Source organism: Acinonyx jubatus, chromosome D4 (assembly GCF_027475565.1).
Source record: "Acinonyx jubatus isolate Ajub_Pintada_27869175 chromosome D4, VMU_Ajub_asm_v1.0, whole genome shotgun sequence".
Lineage (NCBI taxonomy): Eukaryota > Metazoa > Chordata > Mammalia > Carnivora > Felidae > Acinonyx > Acinonyx jubatus.
The window spans coordinates 34888201-34907131 of record NC_069391.1 but is presented as its reverse complement, the minus strand read 5'-3'; the positions used below and the strand labels follow the sequence as shown (position 1 = coordinate 34907131).

The 18931-nt window shown below is 46.5% G+C and overlaps 1 protein-coding gene across 2 annotated transcripts in view; it reads right to left on the bottom strand.

The window, feature by feature from the left end:
- The window catches only part of FBXO10 (F-box protein 10), a 54774-nt gene that overhangs the window by 14194 nt on the left and 21649 nt on the right, over positions 1 to 18931 (bottom strand). For both annotated transcript variants that reach the window (XM_027039459.2, XM_027039460.2), the window contains 4 exons: positions 11814 to 12404; positions 7966 to 8799; positions 2841 to 2990; positions 394 to 530 (listed from right to left, as the gene is read on the bottom strand). In XM_027039459.2, coding sequence (XP_026895260.1) covers positions 394 to 530; positions 2841 to 2990; positions 7966 to 8799; positions 11814 to 12404 — 1712 coding nt within the window. The remainder of the gene's footprint in view (positions 1 to 393; positions 531 to 2840; positions 2991 to 7965; positions 8800 to 11813; positions 12405 to 18931) is intronic.

Sequence of the window (18931 nt, the reverse complement as noted above, 5' to 3'; positions counted from 1 at the left end):
TGGATCTTAACACAGCATCTTAGGTAGCTGCTTTCAACCGAACAGAGTTGTCAGGTAAGTGGAAATCTTTATGCCGTCTCTGTCTTAGAGTTATTTCTGGTCATGTATGTCTTCCATGCTACAGTGAGCTCTGGGGGAGCAGAGTGCTCCTCTGTTATCATTATTAGAGGTGCTCAATAACGTCTGCTGAGGAGAACTGGTAGGAAATGCAAACAAAAGCACCTGTGTTACTACAGTGGGATCGGGGTGGAGTCTCCTTTGCTTGCTTTGCTATACTGTTGTTTCAGTAAACAAAAATGTTTTCAAATGGAGGACAGTCACAGTGTAGGAAGCAGAGATCAGGGAGGAAAGAAGGGACCATGGCTGAGGATGGTCTGGGTGCAGCACACATACCTCACGACTGGATTTCCGTGGTACAGGATATAAATACCAGCCTCCTTATTTGAAAAGATTTGATTGTTCCGGATGACGCCTTTCCCATTGCCAAGGACAACAATGCCAGAACGAAGGCCGTGGTGGATCTGGTTACACTGCAAGGGAACAGGAGACACCACAGAAGACAGATCAGACCTGCCAGCAAGAAACCGAGTGCTCAACTGCCAGCCCATAGCAGGGCCGGGGTGAACACAGTGGAGAAAGCGCCCCTGAAGCCCCCTGCCTAGCACATGATGAAGTGAATGGGCCACGCTGCTGCCCTGGTGCACACATGCAAAGCTGTAAGTGAGAATCCAGAGAGAGGAGTCTTCAGTGCCCCGCCTCTTGCTCTCCATCCGCAAGGTATGCTACTGAACGCTGCTGAGCCCCCAGAGTCCTCCAAACACAATACTCCAGCCAGGCCACACGGTCCAGGGTCCAGGGAGCTCAGCACCCCACTACATGACAATGTTGGCCACGTGCAGTCCCAAGCGGGCCACCTCCAGGGAAGAGTGAGAGCCATTTGGCTCCTACTCCCCACTTCCCATTCAGGGAAGGCCTGTGGAAAGGTGTGGCTCTGGGGAGCCTGATTGTTCCATGGGGCATGAGATCACAGAAGCTGTATGTGCTACAAACAAAGACCCTTAGATTTATTTCGAATATCTCTTTGTACGCATGGGGATGCTGGCCGAAGGCCATACAGTATGCAGCAGAGCCAGATCTGAAACCTAGTTCTCCTGCTTCCCAGTTAGCTGCTTTTGTGCAGCGACATTTTCAGGTAATAAATGATAATAAAATTGTTTCACTCTGTTAATTTAGAGCCTAAATACATTCCTATACTTAAACCAGGAAGTTAGCTGTTTCTCTTCCAAAACGATTTCACAGAAGCAAAGTTCTAGTTTGCTTTAAAACGTTCCACGCTGTAAGCGATCCTATTCTTACTCACTTTCCAGATTTTCTCCTGAAGGATTTGGCAGACTCACCAGGGCAACCACTGCCTAACACAAGTCCCTCACACGGTTGTGAAAAGTGAAAAGTGAAAAGCGAAAAGCTTGGAGAGAGAAGCGTAAGCAGTGGCATTTCCATCCCCACACCCTTTCACGAAGCCAGGACAGAAACATAACGCCCCCTTCCCCTCCACCTGCTAAACTGGCCTGTCCCCTCTGTCCCTGGGAAGGCAAACTCCTCTCATCTCTCTGGCAACAGTGGCATTCATTTCCTCAGGCAAGGCCGTGCATCAGACGCCAGCTTCATGGCAGAAATACAGTGAGAGGAAGGGGCTGAAAGAGGACGCTGGCTAGGCGTGTCTTTTTAAATATAGTTAGGAACTTTCCTTCATCTGCATAGTTAGGAACTTTCCTTCATCTGCATTGGCGAGGGTGGATTTTTTTTTTTTTTAATGTTTATTTAGTTTTGAGAGAGAGATAAGGAGCACATGGGGGGTGGTGGGGTAGAAAGAGAAGGCGACAGAGGATCCGAAGTAGGCTCTGTGCTGACAGTAGTGAGCCCAACGTGGGTTTAGAACTTACAAACTGTGAGATCGTGACCTGAGCCGAAGTTGGATGCTCAATCAACTGAGCCACCCAGGCACCCCAAGGGCAGTCTAATATAATGGGTTAAGAACATCGATCCTGAGTCAGGACGGCCTGGATTCAAATCCCAGCTCTGTCACTAGTTGTATGATTTGGGAAGGCATCTTTAGTGTCTCTTTATGCCTCAATGTCTTTATCCATAAAATGGAATATTAATTCTACCACACAGGGTTGTGTAAAGATTAAACCACAAATAAATACATACATACAAAGTGATAAGCACTAGGCATAAAGGCAGATATTATTTTTTCAAGGCCATAAGAAGTCTGGGCCATTCCTTAGTTCCTGGAATATGTGTCTCTAAGGGAAGGCCTGAGCAGAAAAAGGCCTCTCATGTCACTGGTCCTATCTTCTACCATTTCAAGTGGCTTTCACATTGGTGTAAAATCAAATCCACATGGCTTCACGACATTCATGAGACAAATAATCTTCAGAACTAAACATCATAAATGTCCTTTTTATAGTGAAGAATGATCTAACGTTTTAGTTAGATCCAGGTATCTTGCAGGGCAGATACAATATCTTTATTCTTCTCAAACTCAAAGCCAACCAGAACCTATCAGAGCTGAGGAAGTGCTCTGTGACATTTCCCTGTCTATCTGGTCCTCTTTTTTCCTGACAAGGAGACTGTAGGGAGGTGATTTATTCAAAGCCATTCCTATTACGTGAAGAAAGAAGATAGAGAGTCACAAGGACACACAGAGAAAAGGCCAGGAACCACTTGCAAACAGGAAGCAATATAAATTCAAGGTGGCAACACTTATTTAAATAATCTCAGAAAAGGCTTCTGAAAAGAAGCTACTCTGAAAAGAGCATGAAGACAGAGAAAAGTACCAGTATGAGTGGGTTGGACTTTTTCCGGATGTCTACTCCTGCCTCCGCATTGTGGTAAATGTTGTTGCCAGCGATCAAGCCTCCGCCCTCCAAGCGAAGAAAGATGCCTGACGCTCTGCAGCGGTGAATGTCATTCCTGAGCATGACGATCTAGGCAGAAAAGAGAAAGCCATTTGTTTTCTTGTCACAGGTTTTTTTAAAAAAAACCTTTTTTTAAAAGAACACCTGAGTCCTTTCTTTACCATCTGCTCCCTCCCTGCTATTCCACCAGCAGACAAGGGTGGCCTCTTCCCACCTGGTGTGCTCCCAGGAGCTGAGGAGCTCTGTGCCCTGCCTGCCTCTGCCCTGTAGGCTCCTTACCAGCCACAGTGGTTCGTTAATAAAACCTGGACCTAAGCTCAGCCCTGTGCCCCGTGTTCACAACTTGTGAACAGAACAACTGGCTCAGGGAATGGAAAGGACCCTCAGAGAAGATGGGATTTAGTGGTCTTCAAACTCTACATGCACTGGGGTTACATGGAGATCTCCCCAGGTTCCAAGGGCACAGCTAACAATGAATGGAACCAAGGTCCACATGTGCCTTTGCTAAAGTCACTTGTCTGAGGGGTGTCTAGGTGGCTCAGTTAAGTGTCCGACTCTTGATTTCTGCTCAGGTCATGATCTCACGGTTCATGAGATCGAGCCCTGTGTCTGGCTCTGCATTGACAGCCCCGGAGCCTGTTAGAATTCTCTCTCTCTGCCCATGCCCCACTCACGCTTGCTCTCTCTCAAAATAAAGTTTAATAACATAACATAAAAAAAAAATAACAATAAAATAAAATTCACCTGCTTGAGAAAGCACCTGAGGATAACCTCCCCACTTTCCCTTTCACTTTATAAGACAAAGGCCTATTCTTGTCCATTCTGAATCTTTCTTGGGTGTATTATCCTGGGGTGCTCCTTAGTTTGGAGTTCTAAGGGAAACAATTAGAAGCACTGGTACAAGGAAGCATTTAAACAAGGTACTACAACCCAGCACAGAGCTTATTTAAGGGAATGATTGCCATTTACATTTTCTTTTTGTACTTAATAGGTATAAAGATTCAGAATATATTTGTATTGTTCTAAGCAATTGCGTATTAATAGTAAAAACATATCAGGATAAACTGTACACTACTAGTAAATAATAGACTACATTAAAATAAAAGTCTAGGGGTGCCTGGGTGGCTCAGTTGGTTAAGTGTCTGACTTCGGCTCAGGTCGTGATCTCATAGTTTGTGAGTTCAAGCCCCATGTCGGGCTCAGTGCTGGCGGCTCAGAGCCTGGAGCCTGCTTCAGATCTGTGTCTCCTTCTTTCTCTGCCCCTCCTCTGCTTGCACTCTGTCTCTATCTCTCTCAAAAATAAACATAAAATAAAATAAAATAAAATAAAATTAAAATACAATACAATAAAATAAAATAAAATAAAATAAAATAAAATAAAATAAAAGTCTAGGAGGGTAAGGTACAATGGAAGTCCAGTTTCAAAGGGAAGCTGTTTAGGACAGAGAACGCTGACCAGAGCAGTCACTGCTCCCCCACTTACAAGAACAGAATCAGATAATGCACAAAAATACAGCCTTTCTTGAACGTGTCAGAAAACTGAGGTTGCAGGGCGGCCAACAAGCCTGAAATCCAAGGAAAACAGGCACCTCCCAGGAGACAAGATGGGAGCACTTGCCTGCACAGCTGCATATGGAGCCACATGAACCGGTAGGGATTCAGCTACAGGGTTCAGTGCATTGTTGAAGGCCAAGTGTGAACCAGTGTGAGAGTGCAGAAGCCCTGGGAGTAGGTGTATCCACTTCTCCAGAGACCTTGTGAGATGCTCACAAGGAGAGACCGGGGGACAGGACAGAGACTGAGGACAGATAGCCTCCCACATGGTGGAGGCATGGGGGAAAAGAAGAGCAGCTACTACTGTAGGAAAGTACTAAGCCCCTCTTTGAATTTTCTCTCCAACTTCCCTGTAGAACAAGTCTTCAGCAGTGGGGGGAAGGGCAGCAAACCCTGTCATGGAAGGGAAAGAGAAAACCCCATCTTGGGCCCAGATATTTAGAACCTCCCTAATGCTGGGGATGAGGCAGGACCATTGGAAAGTGCCTACTTCCAAGACCCATAGACACAGCACCTGCCTAAGACTAAGGACAAACTGGGACACAGGAGAAAACCTCCCACCAGCCCAGAGCCACAAGTGACCACAATCTGCTGGGAGGGGTGAGACCATGGAGACAGTCCCCCCAACCCCCTGAGAAACAAAGAGAAGACCCTAAAAGCAGAGGAAAAAACCAGCACACAGTAAAGAAGAACATGCAAAATGCTGAGGATAATCATAACAACAAAACCTGAACTAGCTTAATCCTGACTAGACTGACCCCAAACCTGGCCCTCTAAATGCCTAGCATGAGAAGAGGTGTACCCATTTCCACACATAAATGTGATTGACCTCAATTTCTACTTTCCCAGATACTTGACTTTCAACTAAAAATGGTAAGATACACAAAACAGCAAGAAAAACATCACAGTTTTCTTTGTGGAGTCCCAAGCAACTGGGCTTTCTGCCAGCCTTACTCTCCTGGAGATGTTCTAGAAGGCAGGGAAGGGTGGCTGCCCTCTGGCCACTGGATCAAGGCTTTGCTTCTAGGCATGGGACTAGCTCAGCAGGTCCTGCACTCCCTGCACGCCCACAGCTCCTGCTTGTATGAACGCCACTTAGCATATAATTGTACCTGATGCTGGGTACTCATGAGAAACCATGGATTTTTTTTTTTTAAGTCAAAAATCAGGAAAATCAGTTTCTCAGGTTCCTTGCTAGAGACTCACAAGGAACTACAGGCTGCACATTTTCTTCCCAAAGCCTCTGGAAGCAACAGTTCAAAAGGGCTCCAAGTAAGGCTGTGTAACTTTTCATTTCTCCTTTTCGATGACTCTCAGCTACCACCTGCTCCCAAGTCTGCATGGCAGGGTGCATCTCTCCAAAGCTCCAGACCCAGGAAACCAGACAGCACCTCTGCTAGATGTCAGAAATGCTCCAAACTCAGCATGCCCGGAACTGAACTCAGCATCTCTCTCCATGTCCTAATCTCCCATGTTCCTGCTATTGTCTCAGCCACTCAGGCCAGAAATCTAGGCCTCAGGGCTTTGACTACTCCCTCCTAAAGCCCTCCTTCCTACCTCTCCAGACTGCCCTGTCCCCTCCAGTTTCTGAATCACAATTCTCCACTGCCCCTCATTGATCTTGCCTCTTGCCTAGTTCCCCTCCATTCCATTCTCCAGAAAGCTGACAGCATGAGCTCTTCACATACAGATCTGACCATAGTTTTCTGCTTAAAATCTGTCGGCGAGTTCCGATTGCCTCATGGCAAACTCCAATCTCTATGGCAAGACCTCTGTGCCTCAGCTAGCTGACTCCCTTATCTCACAGCCTCCCCTGAACCTCTGGCCGTCTGAGTTACTTGTAACTCTCTAAATGCGTGGTGTCCTTTCTCACATCTGGGCCTTCACACACACACCTCCACGGTCTCATAGCCTCCCCTTGCCAACTCCTACTCCTCCTGGGAAGCTCAGCCTGGGCACTGCTTCTCCAAGAGACCTTTCCCTGAGGCTGGGCACCTATGCCACCCATGGTACCTCCATCATAGCATCTCTCACACCAGACTTTAAAAAAATAAACAAAAAACATTTGTTGAGCACTTGCTATGTGCCAGACATACTACTAAGCACTTTATATATATGACCTTAGTTCATCCTTACTGTACCTTGGAGACAGGTATAGTATCATTAGTCCAAAGGACACATAGCTAATAAGGGGCAGAGCCAGAATTTGACTCAGAAGCCATACCCCTGGTAAGTATACTAGGTGGGAGGGTCGGGGGAGACCCTCCTGGAGGGCTCGGACCAGATCCTATCATCGCGGTACCTGAGAACAAAACTATCACCCACCCTTTTTATCTGACCATTATCTCTTATTTTCTATAGGCTGATATTGTGCTTTCCTGGTGACATCATCTAAAATCCTCTTTGGAAGTGGACTGGGCAAAATGCAATTAAATGCGATTGCTGCTAACTGTTCTAGAGGGCTGCAGAGATCTGCAAGACTCCCATGTGACACATGTGCAGTGCCCCTCAGCTTACTAGGTGCTTTGGCAATATTAAGGTACCGGATCCTCACAAACCCCAGTGAGAGAGGCAAGTCAGGGAAGCTTGTTTCCATTTTACAGAAGAGGACAGTAATGCTCATGGTGGATCAGAGGAGAGGCAAGATTCAAACTCAGGAGCTAGGCCATGCTTTCTTCCAAAAGGCCATGTCTTTCCTCTGAGAGGCTGTTCCTGTGCTCAGTGGCTTGCAGGATCTGTAGACTGTCCTGCGGCACCCTGAAGAGCCTGCAGGGTGATGACTGTATCAGGGGCAGGATGGACTTAGCATAAAGTCCAAATATCTCATAGGGGCTTTTCAGGCCCTGGGCAAGGTGGCTTCTGCTCGTCTCCCCTGCCTCATTTCCAACCACTCCTCCCTCCCCAGAACACTGTTGAATTCAGCCCCACACCCAGGCCCCAGTGCAGAATGTTCTGGCTGCCTAGAATGCCCTCACTCTGTACCCCCTTTCCACCACATGCACACTATTTTGCTTGGCTGTCCACTACTCGTCCTACAGCTTAGACACCTCTTCTGGGGAGCCTTCTCTGGTTTGGATCAAAGCCAGTAATCATATGTCCCTCAATTTTCTCTCATCCAGCTAAAGAGCCCTTGTTCCTTCTTCTAGGACTAGGGGGACATGGTTGAAAGCAGCATGACATAGCAAAAGGAGTTGGAAGACCTGGGTTCTAGTCTCAGTTCTGCCACTAACTTGCTGTGTGACCCTGAGTAAGTCACATTCCCCCTCTGGGCCCTGTTTCCTCTTCTGTAAAATGGGAACAATAGTTTCTGCTCTATCCAAACCAGATGATGGAACATAAGATAAGGGTGTGTTAGAAGCTTGTATAAAGATGCTTTAAAAAAATAGCCTTCCTATGTATAGCCACAGGAGCCTATCTCATCAATCAAAATCATGTTCCCAGTGACCCAGGAAGGCCTCATGAATTTGCAGAGTGAGCCTTATGACAGCACCTTGCTGTTATGTATACACCGCACTGCATAAGTCAGGTTCCGGAAGATGTTTCCTTCCATCTTGGCTCGGCCATAGGAGCAAACGAAGACGCCTCCCTTTCCGTCCCGGAAGAGGCACTTGCGGATGAGGCAGCCCTGCACGGAGCTGGCCAGTGCCATGGCCTCCTTGTCCTTCTGCAGCTCCTGCTGCAGGGAGTTCAGCACTAGGCAACTGGGCAGCTGAATGGATGCTCCTGGAAGTGGTGGGCCTAGAAAGGAGCCCCCCAGTACGGGGCGTGGGCCTTGCACTTGGTAGGACAGTCTGTATGTGAGCTGGTCCTCATCCTCATCCTCACCACTAGGACTCAGGCCTCCATCGCTGCTGTCTGGGGTCTGGGCCACCCTTTCCCCATCACTGCCCACCTCTGCCTCCTGTGAGCCAGCCTTGGAGCCTGGCTTTGGGGAGGTAGAAGCTGGGCTGGTAGGGCTTTGGCTGCCTTCAATGACAATGTCACAGGTCCTTGGGCTCCAAGCCTGGTCCCTGCTCTCCAGGTCCAGGGACATTAAAGAGTCAGAATCCTCCGTGGGTAGCACACTGGGGGAGGACTTGATAAGCCCTAGTAGATACTTGTAGGCCCAGTTCTTGTCTGCAGATGGGTGGCCCTCCACAGTCACAGAGTTGTTTTCACTGCCCACAAATTCACAGTTTTCCAGGACACACAGGGGCACATTGTGCAGGAAAACATGGGTGTTTTTGAAGGTGCAAAACTTCACTTGGCAGGTGCCTGGGCCATGGACCTGGATATGCCCATTCTCAAAGTTGCAGTTGTCAAATTGGACATGACCCGATGTTGTCTGAGGAATAAGAAAGAGAGAGTGGATAAAACAGGGATGAGAATTACTTTGTTAGGCAGTACTCTAACTGCTCTTTAAGGAGGGTGGAGCACGGAGAGGCCATTTGTCCTGCTGATCCTATCCTCCGCCCCCACAACCCCCCGTCCAGGGCATGTGTCAGGCCCCCGACAGGAAGCTGCACTGCATCAGAGCGGTGAAAATTTGGAGTTGCCTGCCTTTCCCTCCTTCTAATCCCAAGGGATGAAAGTAGAAACGGATAATGGCAGGAAAAAGTTCACGCCGTGCAGCAGGGCCCTTCCTAAAGACCTCAAATATGAAGTAAATTCTCCCAATACTCAAGAAATGCTTAGTGAGAACATAAACTTTGAGGGGTAAGGATGGGGAAGAGGGAAGAAGCTGAATGCTCAGAAGGATGCTGTGTGAAATGGATCAATGGTAACCAGGAGAAGGAATGTCACTATAGAGATGATACGGAATAACAGGGACAGCTTTGAACTGTGAGAAACACAAGAACTGGTTGGGATTTGAGCATGACTTTACTGTGACCCCTGAAGGGGGAGGGAATCCTAAAGTGGTATCTTGGTTATGTGAAGGAAGTGTGAGGTCACGAGGTGCTGTGCTAGGTCTCAACCCTTCAGCCCACTTTCCATTCACCATCTTCTCTCAGCCCTGCAGCACCCCACAGAGCATCAGCTTGGTGTCTGAACTTAGGACAGAGCCAGGCAGAACCCTGAGGGCTAACAGAAGACAGGCCAGGAGGGGCTGAGCCCTGCCTGGGCTGGGGCAGGCAGTACGGGATGCCCAGCCACAGGTACTGGGAAAGAATCCAGCCTGTCTGGCAACTGGAACATAGCAGGGAGTACAGCAAAGGACAGCAGGCTACGTCCCTAAAGAGGGGGGTGAGGTATGCTGCCACAGCTGGGCAGCACTGAGCAGTGGTTAAGATGGGCTCTGGAGTCTGACTGCATGGGGCACTCCCATCTCTTCCTCTTTCAAGTATGTTACCTTAGATAGGACTTCACCTCTCTGAGGCTCAGTTTCTTTGTCTGCAATAGGGGGCTTACCAGCTAACGAAGCAAAAGGTGGAGAGCCAGATACAAAGTTGGCACCTAATAAAAATTAGCTATCATTACCTGGGGTCAGGGACACAAAGGACAGAGACTCCTCTCGGGGAGGGAAGTGCTGAACCCCACAGCACCACTCCCCTGAGCCCCTCAGCTCCCAGGCCTGACTGAGAAACCCAGCCACTCTGTATTCCTGAAAAGTAACTGTTTCTGGATTTCATGCTAAATGCCACCAGATGGATTTGAACTGTAAAATGAGGGAATGCTCCATGATTCCACTGAGTGATCCAGACACATCCACCCCATGAACAGTTTCTACATTCTCTAGCAGTGACCACCCTTGAGAGCCTGGCCTGGACCTTACTTGCCTTAACCTCTGTAAATTCTTCCTTATGGCTAAGTTAATTTTTTCTAGCTGCAATTTAAGTCTATTTTCTTTTACTTGGTCCTCTCTGTAGATGAACACCAGCTCTTTGGAGATGCACAGCTGTTGTTAGGGTTCTCCTCAGAAGTCACTGAAAACTGCTGTGAAATCACTCTGGCCTTTGCATTTTTCAGGCAAGGTCATCCTAGCCCCTGTCCTGTTTTCAGTTAAAAGACAATCATGAATGGAGCACTGATACATGCCAAGCATTAAGCCAGATGGTGGGCTGGGCTACAGAGAAGTGTTAAGGCCAGGCCCCCACCCTATGAGGGTCTGCAGCTGCACTTCTAAGGGGGAAGGAGAGGCTGAAACCAACATTTTACCCTCAGAGTAAATGGAAACATCGAAGGTCTGGAATCAAACTTTCTTCTGGGTCTACAGACCCACATAGGAATCGTTCATCAGTCCTTCTGAAACAATCTAGGCCTAAAAAGTAGGCTTTTAGGTTTCCAAGGAATCCAACACAATGTAACTTCAAAGGGGCTTACAATTTGAGTTCTGGATTTCAGGTCTAACTTCACTAATTATGCGTTTGAGAAAGTTACTTAGCAGCATCTCTGAGCTTTTTAGTGCCCCTCACCTGCAAAATGGGGATCCCACGTGTACTACCTACCACGAATGTTTGTTGTGGAGATCAAATGAAGTCACGATGCAAAGTCACCTAGATTATCAATATAGGCTTTGGATCCTAGCTCTGTCTCTTACTATGTCACTTAATCTTGCTGAGCCTCAGTTTGCTCATCTATAAAACCGGATGACGCTACACATCTTACCAATGGCTGTAAAGCATATGCCAGGCACACAGTCAGTGCACCATAAACGACTGGTAGTATAGCGATCATTACAAACTTGAGGGACAATTTGTTGTTACTGGTAGAATAGTGGCAACATAATTATTATTGATTAGGTACAAAGTTTACATATTACAATGTTTCTATGCAAGGTAAAGCTGTAAACCGCTCTGCCAGGACCTACCAACACGTCAATACATACGTTGCTTTGAATACAGCCTGTGTGCTCTGTGTTACCAGAGGATATGTGTTGGGCTGGTATTTCCTGAGCCTCTCTCAAGTCACTCTTGGTGAAAGCCTGACCTTCCTTGATCCTCCTTCACAGGGTGGGGCTGACATGCTAAAGGTCATTGGTCCTGCATAGCCTCCCCTGGCTTTGCCTATCTCTGAGCATGAAGTGTTGTTCTCTGCTTCCTGCGACCATGTGGCATACTCCCAGACCTGGCTTTCCCACCTAGCTACTCCCCTGTGGTTCAAGTGCGTCCAGTGGGGAAGAGGAGTACAAAGCAGTTCGGGTTCTGAGTCCTTGGCTTATTTTTTAATACAGTTTTGCCAGGAATAAAGCAGAATGTTGATTGTTACTGTGCCCATTTCTTAACTGGTGCAGAGGAGCGTGTTACAGGAATAACGACAAAACTCTTAATTCCAACAAAAAGGGGTTGCAAACCCACTAAAAAGAGGCCAAAGCCCAGGGTCAGGACCGGAGAGGCCACCTATCTGGATATGGACACCCACCTTAAACATGAAAGGGGAGAACCAGGCTGGCATGAAGACAAGGTTGCACAGGCGTGTGGTGGAGCAGTGCTGATCAATGCTGGCTAGCAGGGCCACTTCACCCAACTTCCCGTGGCCTACGATCTCCACGGGTACCTTCAGGATGATTTCACCTTGCTCTTCATACACACCTGGGAATAGCACAATTCGGTCATACAGGCTAGCCATGGCCAAGGCACTGCCCAGGCTGTCAAACTCATGGCCTGGCCCAACACTCAGGGTACGGCGTTCCCTCCTCCGGCGAAATAGAGAAAAGCAGACAGAGGACTCCAAGTCCAGGGCATTCTTGGTCCATGTCTTAGAGGCAAGGTAATGTTGCTTGAAGGCCTCCCTCCAAGACTCAGGCTCCACATCGGGCTGGTTGGGCCAGTTTGGGTGGCGGCATTCGGTGCATCCCAGACACAGCTGCCGCCAGCGGGTGCTGTCGAGACTGAGGATCAGGTCATACCAGGCTCTGCACACCAGGCTGCAACGGCCCAGGTCGGGAAGGTGCAGATAGGCTAAGATCATGCGCCACAGCTCCAAGGGGAGACCACCGGCCTCCATGGTCACCTGGGAGCAAACACAAAACCAAAGAGGTTTTTGTTGACCCCTCTTACAGTTCCTCTTTTTTTTTTTTTTAACATTTATTTATTTTTGAGACAGAGAGAGACAGAGCATGAATGGGGGAGGGTCAGAGAGAGGGAGACACAGAATCTGAAACAGGCTCCAGGCTCTGAGCTGTCAGCACAGAGCCCAACGCGGGGCTCGAACTCATGGACTGCGAGATCATGACCTGAGCCGAAGTCGGCCGCTTAACCGACTGAGCCACCCAGGTGCCCCCAGTTCCTCTTCTTAAAATATTCCCTGCCTTCTCGTGACCCCAAGGGTGTGCAAGAGAACAGGGCCCAGCCAATCATAGAGCTCCATCCCCTCAATCAGAATCCTCCTCTGGGATTGTTCCACCTGGAATCAGCAGGCAAGGCTCTCTTTCCTCTTGGTCAGAAACTGTAAGGATATAACCCCCAAACTGCTGTTCAGCCATTTTCCCCACTTGTGGAAAGAACCTTGTGGGTACCAGAGCCAGGCAGAGATGAGGAGATGAAAGATGAAAATTGAGAAAGAAAGAAAAAAAGCGATCACATGTATATGTGTCCTGGTGGTACTGACTCCACACTCCTGAAGCTGCTCTGGAATATGCAGTTCTTTCCTCACTTCCAGGAGGTACCTCAATGGCCTTCTAATAAATTACCTTTTTTGCTCAAGTTAGTTTGATTTGGGTTTCTATGACTTGTAACAAGGTTTTGGACTAATACAGAAGGGAACCCACCTTTCACTGTTTCAGTCCTAGAGCTCTGGACTTCCCAGACTCCCAGGGAAGGGACCTCTATTTCTTCACAGCAAGAGGAATGAGAACTGAGGCAGTGACTGTCTGTCTGTCTGCCTCTCTTCATTACCAGATCACATAATTACACTGTACTCCCATGTGAGGCAGCCTCAGGAAAGACTGATGCTGGGTCAGGCTGTGAGTTTTGGTCCTGGCTCTGTGGCTGGTTACTGATGCAACCCTGTGTCCTAAACACCTACCATGCTGGCTGCCCAGCCATCTGCGCCCTTGCTTTCTGCCCCACCAACAATTTACCCCACATGTTTAGAGATGCAGAGCTCCCTGGTAGCTCTGTCTGTGGAACACTACTCCCCAGGCCCTTAGCAGCATATAGCTGGGATGCTGGATGGCTCCAACTGGACCACTGAAATCTCCACTGGAATAGGATTTGCAATTCTAGAATCAGGTTGACTTCTTTCCTGAATGGAGAAGAATGAAAGGCTTCTTTCCTGAGCCATAAACTCAGGAAGAGTTGCTAATGACCATTTTCTTTGGGGCGGGGAGGGGGGGAGGAAGGGCAGAAGAAGCTAGTCTATATTGAGAGAAGAACGAATTGGAGACAAAGAAATGAGCAGAGAAAAGGGCAGAAACCATGTCAGTTCCTCTATGGCACTCCAGGTCACGGCTCCAGCCTATGCTTAAGGCTCAGCTTTATCCTTGCCTTTTGAATTCCATCAGCTAGCTCTGTGCTCTTGTGATAAATTCTCCTTTTTGGTTAAGTTGGCTTCATTGAATTTCTGTCATTTATACCTAGCTAAAGCCCTCTCATTTATGAGTGTCAATTTCCCCACCTAAAAAACAAGAGGACTGTGTTAGATGACCTAGAGCAACTTCCAAGTCTGAAACCCTATAAAGGCTCTAGACAACTAGAAACTCAAACTGGAAATAGGGCAGACTTCACAGCCAACTGTAATCCAGTTGTTAACCTCTTCAGGGCCTTGGTTTTCCTCCCCATTTTATGAAAATGATGATCATACCTGTCACCTATCTAGGCCCAGGAAGGCTAGAAGCACAAATGTGTGATTATGTCTGCAAGATTTCTGAGCGTCATCGTGACAGGTGTGACTTTGCCTTTACAGATTGGTATGAGGGCCTGGGTAGGTAGGTTTTTCTATAATGATCACCCAGTGACACTTTACTAAGTCCTCAGCAGCAATGGAGAAAAGCTGGGCTCTGGACTGGTAAGCATTACAGAGCAAAGACTGGGCTCCTGATAGCTGTCACTCTCTCAAATGAACACTGCTTTATTCACAGTGTGAATGGGTCTCTGTGACACCCATGTCCTGTTCCTCACCTCCTTCTTTAGCCATACCTCTTAGGCTTTTTAAGACAAAAGTATTTTTGTTTTTGTTTTTTTTTAATTTATTCATTTCAAGAGAGCAAGAGTGAGAGAGAGAGAGAACTAGAGGGGGAGGGGTAGAGAGAGAAGGGACAGAGGATCTGAAGCAGGCTCCAAGCTGACAGCAGAGAGCCCAATGTGGGGCTTGACTCATGAACCATGAGATCATGACCTGAGCCGAAGCCAAATGCTTTAAGCTAAGACTGAGCCACCCAGGCACCCCCAGAAAATTGGTCTTCCCTCCTTCTCTAACTATTGTAAGAAAGTACGTATAGCTAGGTGATCATATCCCTTGGCTTCAACTATAAAATCTGAATCTCTAGCCCCAGTAGTCTCTCTCAGGCCTTCCATACATGGGTACCCAATTGCCTGCTGAGTATTTCTATCTGTATGTTCCACAGATACTAAAAATTCAGCATTGTATCCAAACCAGAACCTCAACTTCCACTTCTGGCCATGACAAAATAACTGGAACTAGATTCTCCCTCCTGCCATGAAAAACTATAAAGTTTCTCTGGGGGCACCTGCATGGCTCAGTTGATTAAACACCTGACTCTTGAATTTGGCTCAGGTCATGATCTCAAAGTCATGAGATCAAGCCCTGTGTCAGGCTCCATGCTGAGTGTGGAGACTGCTTGGGATCCTCTCTCTCCATCTCTGCCCCTCCCCCCAACTCTCTCTCCCAAAATAAATAAATAAACTTAAAAAAAAAAACTATAAAGTTGCTCTGAATATATGCTTTCAGGCACTGAACAGCAAGCTGTGCAGGGCTGTAATCTTGGAGAGAAGGGAAACACAGGAGGGGAGCGTGTGACTGTTCTAGCTTTCACTCAGGGCACCTTCTCATAGTGGGTAGAGAGACGATGCCCAAGCAGAGTGGCAGTCTCACTGAGCAGGAAGATCTGAGTTCTGTGATGCTTGAGTGCCTGGAATCTGTGAGGCAGGGTGAGGTGGGTGGGCAGTTTCTTGGCTCAAGGCTGGACTGCACAAGCACAGGGCAAGTCTTCATGGGACCTAGTAGAGATCACCTGCTACAGGGTAAATGGGGGTACTAGAGATTACACAGAGCTGGGAGCCAATGCAAGTCCAGTCCAGAATATGGAGTCTCACACCGAGACCCAGAAAGTACATACCACAGGGACATACTCAAATTGGAAGAATAAAAGCAAGCCTGATAGGATCAAAGGGTTCTGCCAGTAACTGAACTGTTAGAATACAATTTAACACTCAACAAAAACAAAGACAACATAATCTAGACCCCCTCAACACGTCAGCCACAAGACAGTGTGGTATGGGCATGAGGAAAATACAGTTCAGAACAAATATGTGTACTGAGCAACTAACTTTTGACAAAATATCAATGCAATTCAATGGATAAACAAAAGTCTTCATCAATTGGTGTTGGGAAACTTGACCTACATATGAAAAAAATGAACTTTTGACACATACCATATACAAAAATTTAAGACTGATTTTAGACCTCAGCACAAAAAACAAATCTATAAAGCTTCTAGAAGAAAACATAAGAAAATATGCAACCTTGGGATAGGCAAAGATTTCTGAGAGCACAAAAGGTACTAATCATAAAAAGACAAAAATCAATAAATTAAAATTTATCTCAAAATTAAAATTTTCTGCTCATCAAAAGGCATTATTGGGGCACCTGGGTGGCTCAGTCAGTTAAGCATCCGACTTCGGCTCAGGTCATGATCTCACGGTCCATGAGTTCGAGCCCCGCATTGGGCTCTGTGCTGGCCGCTCAGAGCCTGGAGCCTGTTTCGGATTCTGTGTCTCCCTCTCTCTCTGACCCTCCCCTGTTCATGCTCTCTCTCTGTCTCAAAAATAAATAAACGTTAAAAAAAAAAGAATTTCAAAAGGCATTATTAAGAAAATGAAAAGACTGGGGCACCAGGGTGGCTCAGTCAGTTGAGTGTCCAACTAAGGTTGTGATTCTCAGTTCATGGGATCAAGCCCAGTGTCAGGCTCTGCACTGACAGTGCAGATCCTGCTTGGGATTCTCTCTCTCCGCGCCGCCCTCCCCCATCCGTGAACGTGCACACATTCTCTCTCTCAAAAAAAAAAAAGAAAAAAAAGTTAAGAAATGAAAAAAAAATGAAAAGACAAATGAAAGAACAGGAGAGAATATTTGCAGTGCATGTATAGGACAAAGGGCTTGTATCCAGAAAAGATCAAGAAATCCTACAGCTCGACAACAACAACAACAATCCAACAAAACACAGGCAAAGATTTGAACAGAAACTTCACAAAAGAAAAACTAATGGCCAAAAAGTTCAAGAAGAGCTGTTCAACATCATTAGTATTCATTACTTGATTTATATTAAAACCATAATGACAGAGATGTGTGTGTTACACTCACTACATTGGCTGAAACTGAAAACCCTAAAGGCATCAAAGCACCAAGATGTGAAGCAACCAGAACTCTCACACATTGTGGTAGGAGCATAAAATACTATAATCACTTTAGAAAGCTAGTAGTCTCTTCTGTCATTAAACATACACCTATGCTATGACCTAGATATTTACTGGAGATAAATGAAAATGTACACCTATGAAAAGACTTATATCAGAATGTTTACAGAGGCTTTATTCATAATAGTAAAATAACCAAACAAAAACTGGAAACAACCCAAATGACCACCACTGGAAGAGTAGATAAACAAATTGTGGTGTATTCATGCAACGCAATACTATTCAGCAGGTAAGGAGATGAATTACTGACATATACAATAGACAGGTGAGCCACAAAAATATGTTAAGCAAAAGAAACCAGTCACAAAAGACAACGTATTGTATGATTCCACACAGGTAAAGTTTAAAAACAGCCAAAATAATCTATAGTGATAAAAATCAGAACAGTGCTTGGGGTGCCTGGGTGGCTCAGTTGGTTGACCGGCTGCCTCTTGATCACCTCAGGTCATAATCTCACGGTTCATGAGACTGAGCACTGCCTCAAGCTCTACATTGACAGAGTGGAGCCTGCTTGGGATTCTCTCCCTCCCCACCCCCCCTACAAAATAAAAATAAACTTAAAAAAAAAATCAGAACAGTGCTTGAAGGGGTCACAAAGAAACTTCAGGAGTGAAGGAAATATTTACATCTTCACTGGTACGTGAGTCACATGGGTGCAGACATCTGAAAAAACTCACTGCATTGTATGCTTCTGTTTTGTGCATTTTATTGTATGCAAACTATCTCAATTTAAAAAATAGTATAGATTATCATCTCTCCACCCCTGTTCTACCACTTTATTCCATGTCCCAATTAATGGCACCATCATCTTCCACTGCTCCTGTTGGTAACTGATTTCTTTTCTCTACTTCTGTCCCAGATAGTCTCTCGAGTCTAGTATTTCCACCTCCTTTAGCACTCTCAAATCAGTCCTTTCCTCTCTCCACTTTCTGTCACCATGTTGTTTCTGGCTTCACCATCTTTAGTTTGGATTACCACAGGTGATTCTCAACTGGTCTCCCTGGAACCAGCTCTGCCTCCTCCATTCAATCCACTTCACATTCAGCCACCAATGGAATCTTTTTAAAATATAAACCTGGTCATGCCACTTGTCAGCTTAGAATTCCTCAATGGCTCCCCATGGCTTCCAGGATAAAACCTAGTACAGATGACAGGTCATGAGCTTATCTATTTCTCGAGCCTCACCACTGACATTTGTCCCATCTATGCTACTCTCCCAACACCACCTTGTTCAGAGGGCCTTTCTTCATCCTCTCTCCTCAGACATTTAGTGGCTCCTCTGGCACCCCACAGCCATCTGAGAACTGTTCTATCACAGCCTTTTTAAAATGTAAATCAATGGGTGCCTGCATGGCTCACTTGGTTAAGCTTCTGACTCTTGGTTTCCTCTCAGGTCTTGATCTCATGGTTTGTGAGTATGGTCCCTGCATTGACAGCATGGAGCTGCTTAGGAATCAATCAATCAATCTCTCTCTCTCTCTCTCTGTCTCTCTCTCTCTCTCTCTCCCCCTCCCTCCCTGCCCTTTACTTCTCGTGCAAATGTGCTCTCTCTCAAAATAAATAAACTTAAAAAAAAAGTGTAAATCAAAATGGATTACACAGAGCAAATGTAGAGTTTAGTGAATTGTTTTACAAGGCAAACATCCTACTAACCTACATCAAAAAACAGAATTTTGGGGAGCCTGGCCCACTCAGTAAGTGGAGCATGTGACTCTTGCTCTCAGGGCTGTGAATTCAAGATTACTTTAAAAAAAAATGTTAAAAACAAACCAGAATTTTGTCAGCCACTCTAGAAGCCTCCCCATGTGCCCCATTGCGATCCTCCCCACAAAGATACACATATTCTTGCTTCTGTAGTAATCACTTCCTTAGGTCTTTGTGCTT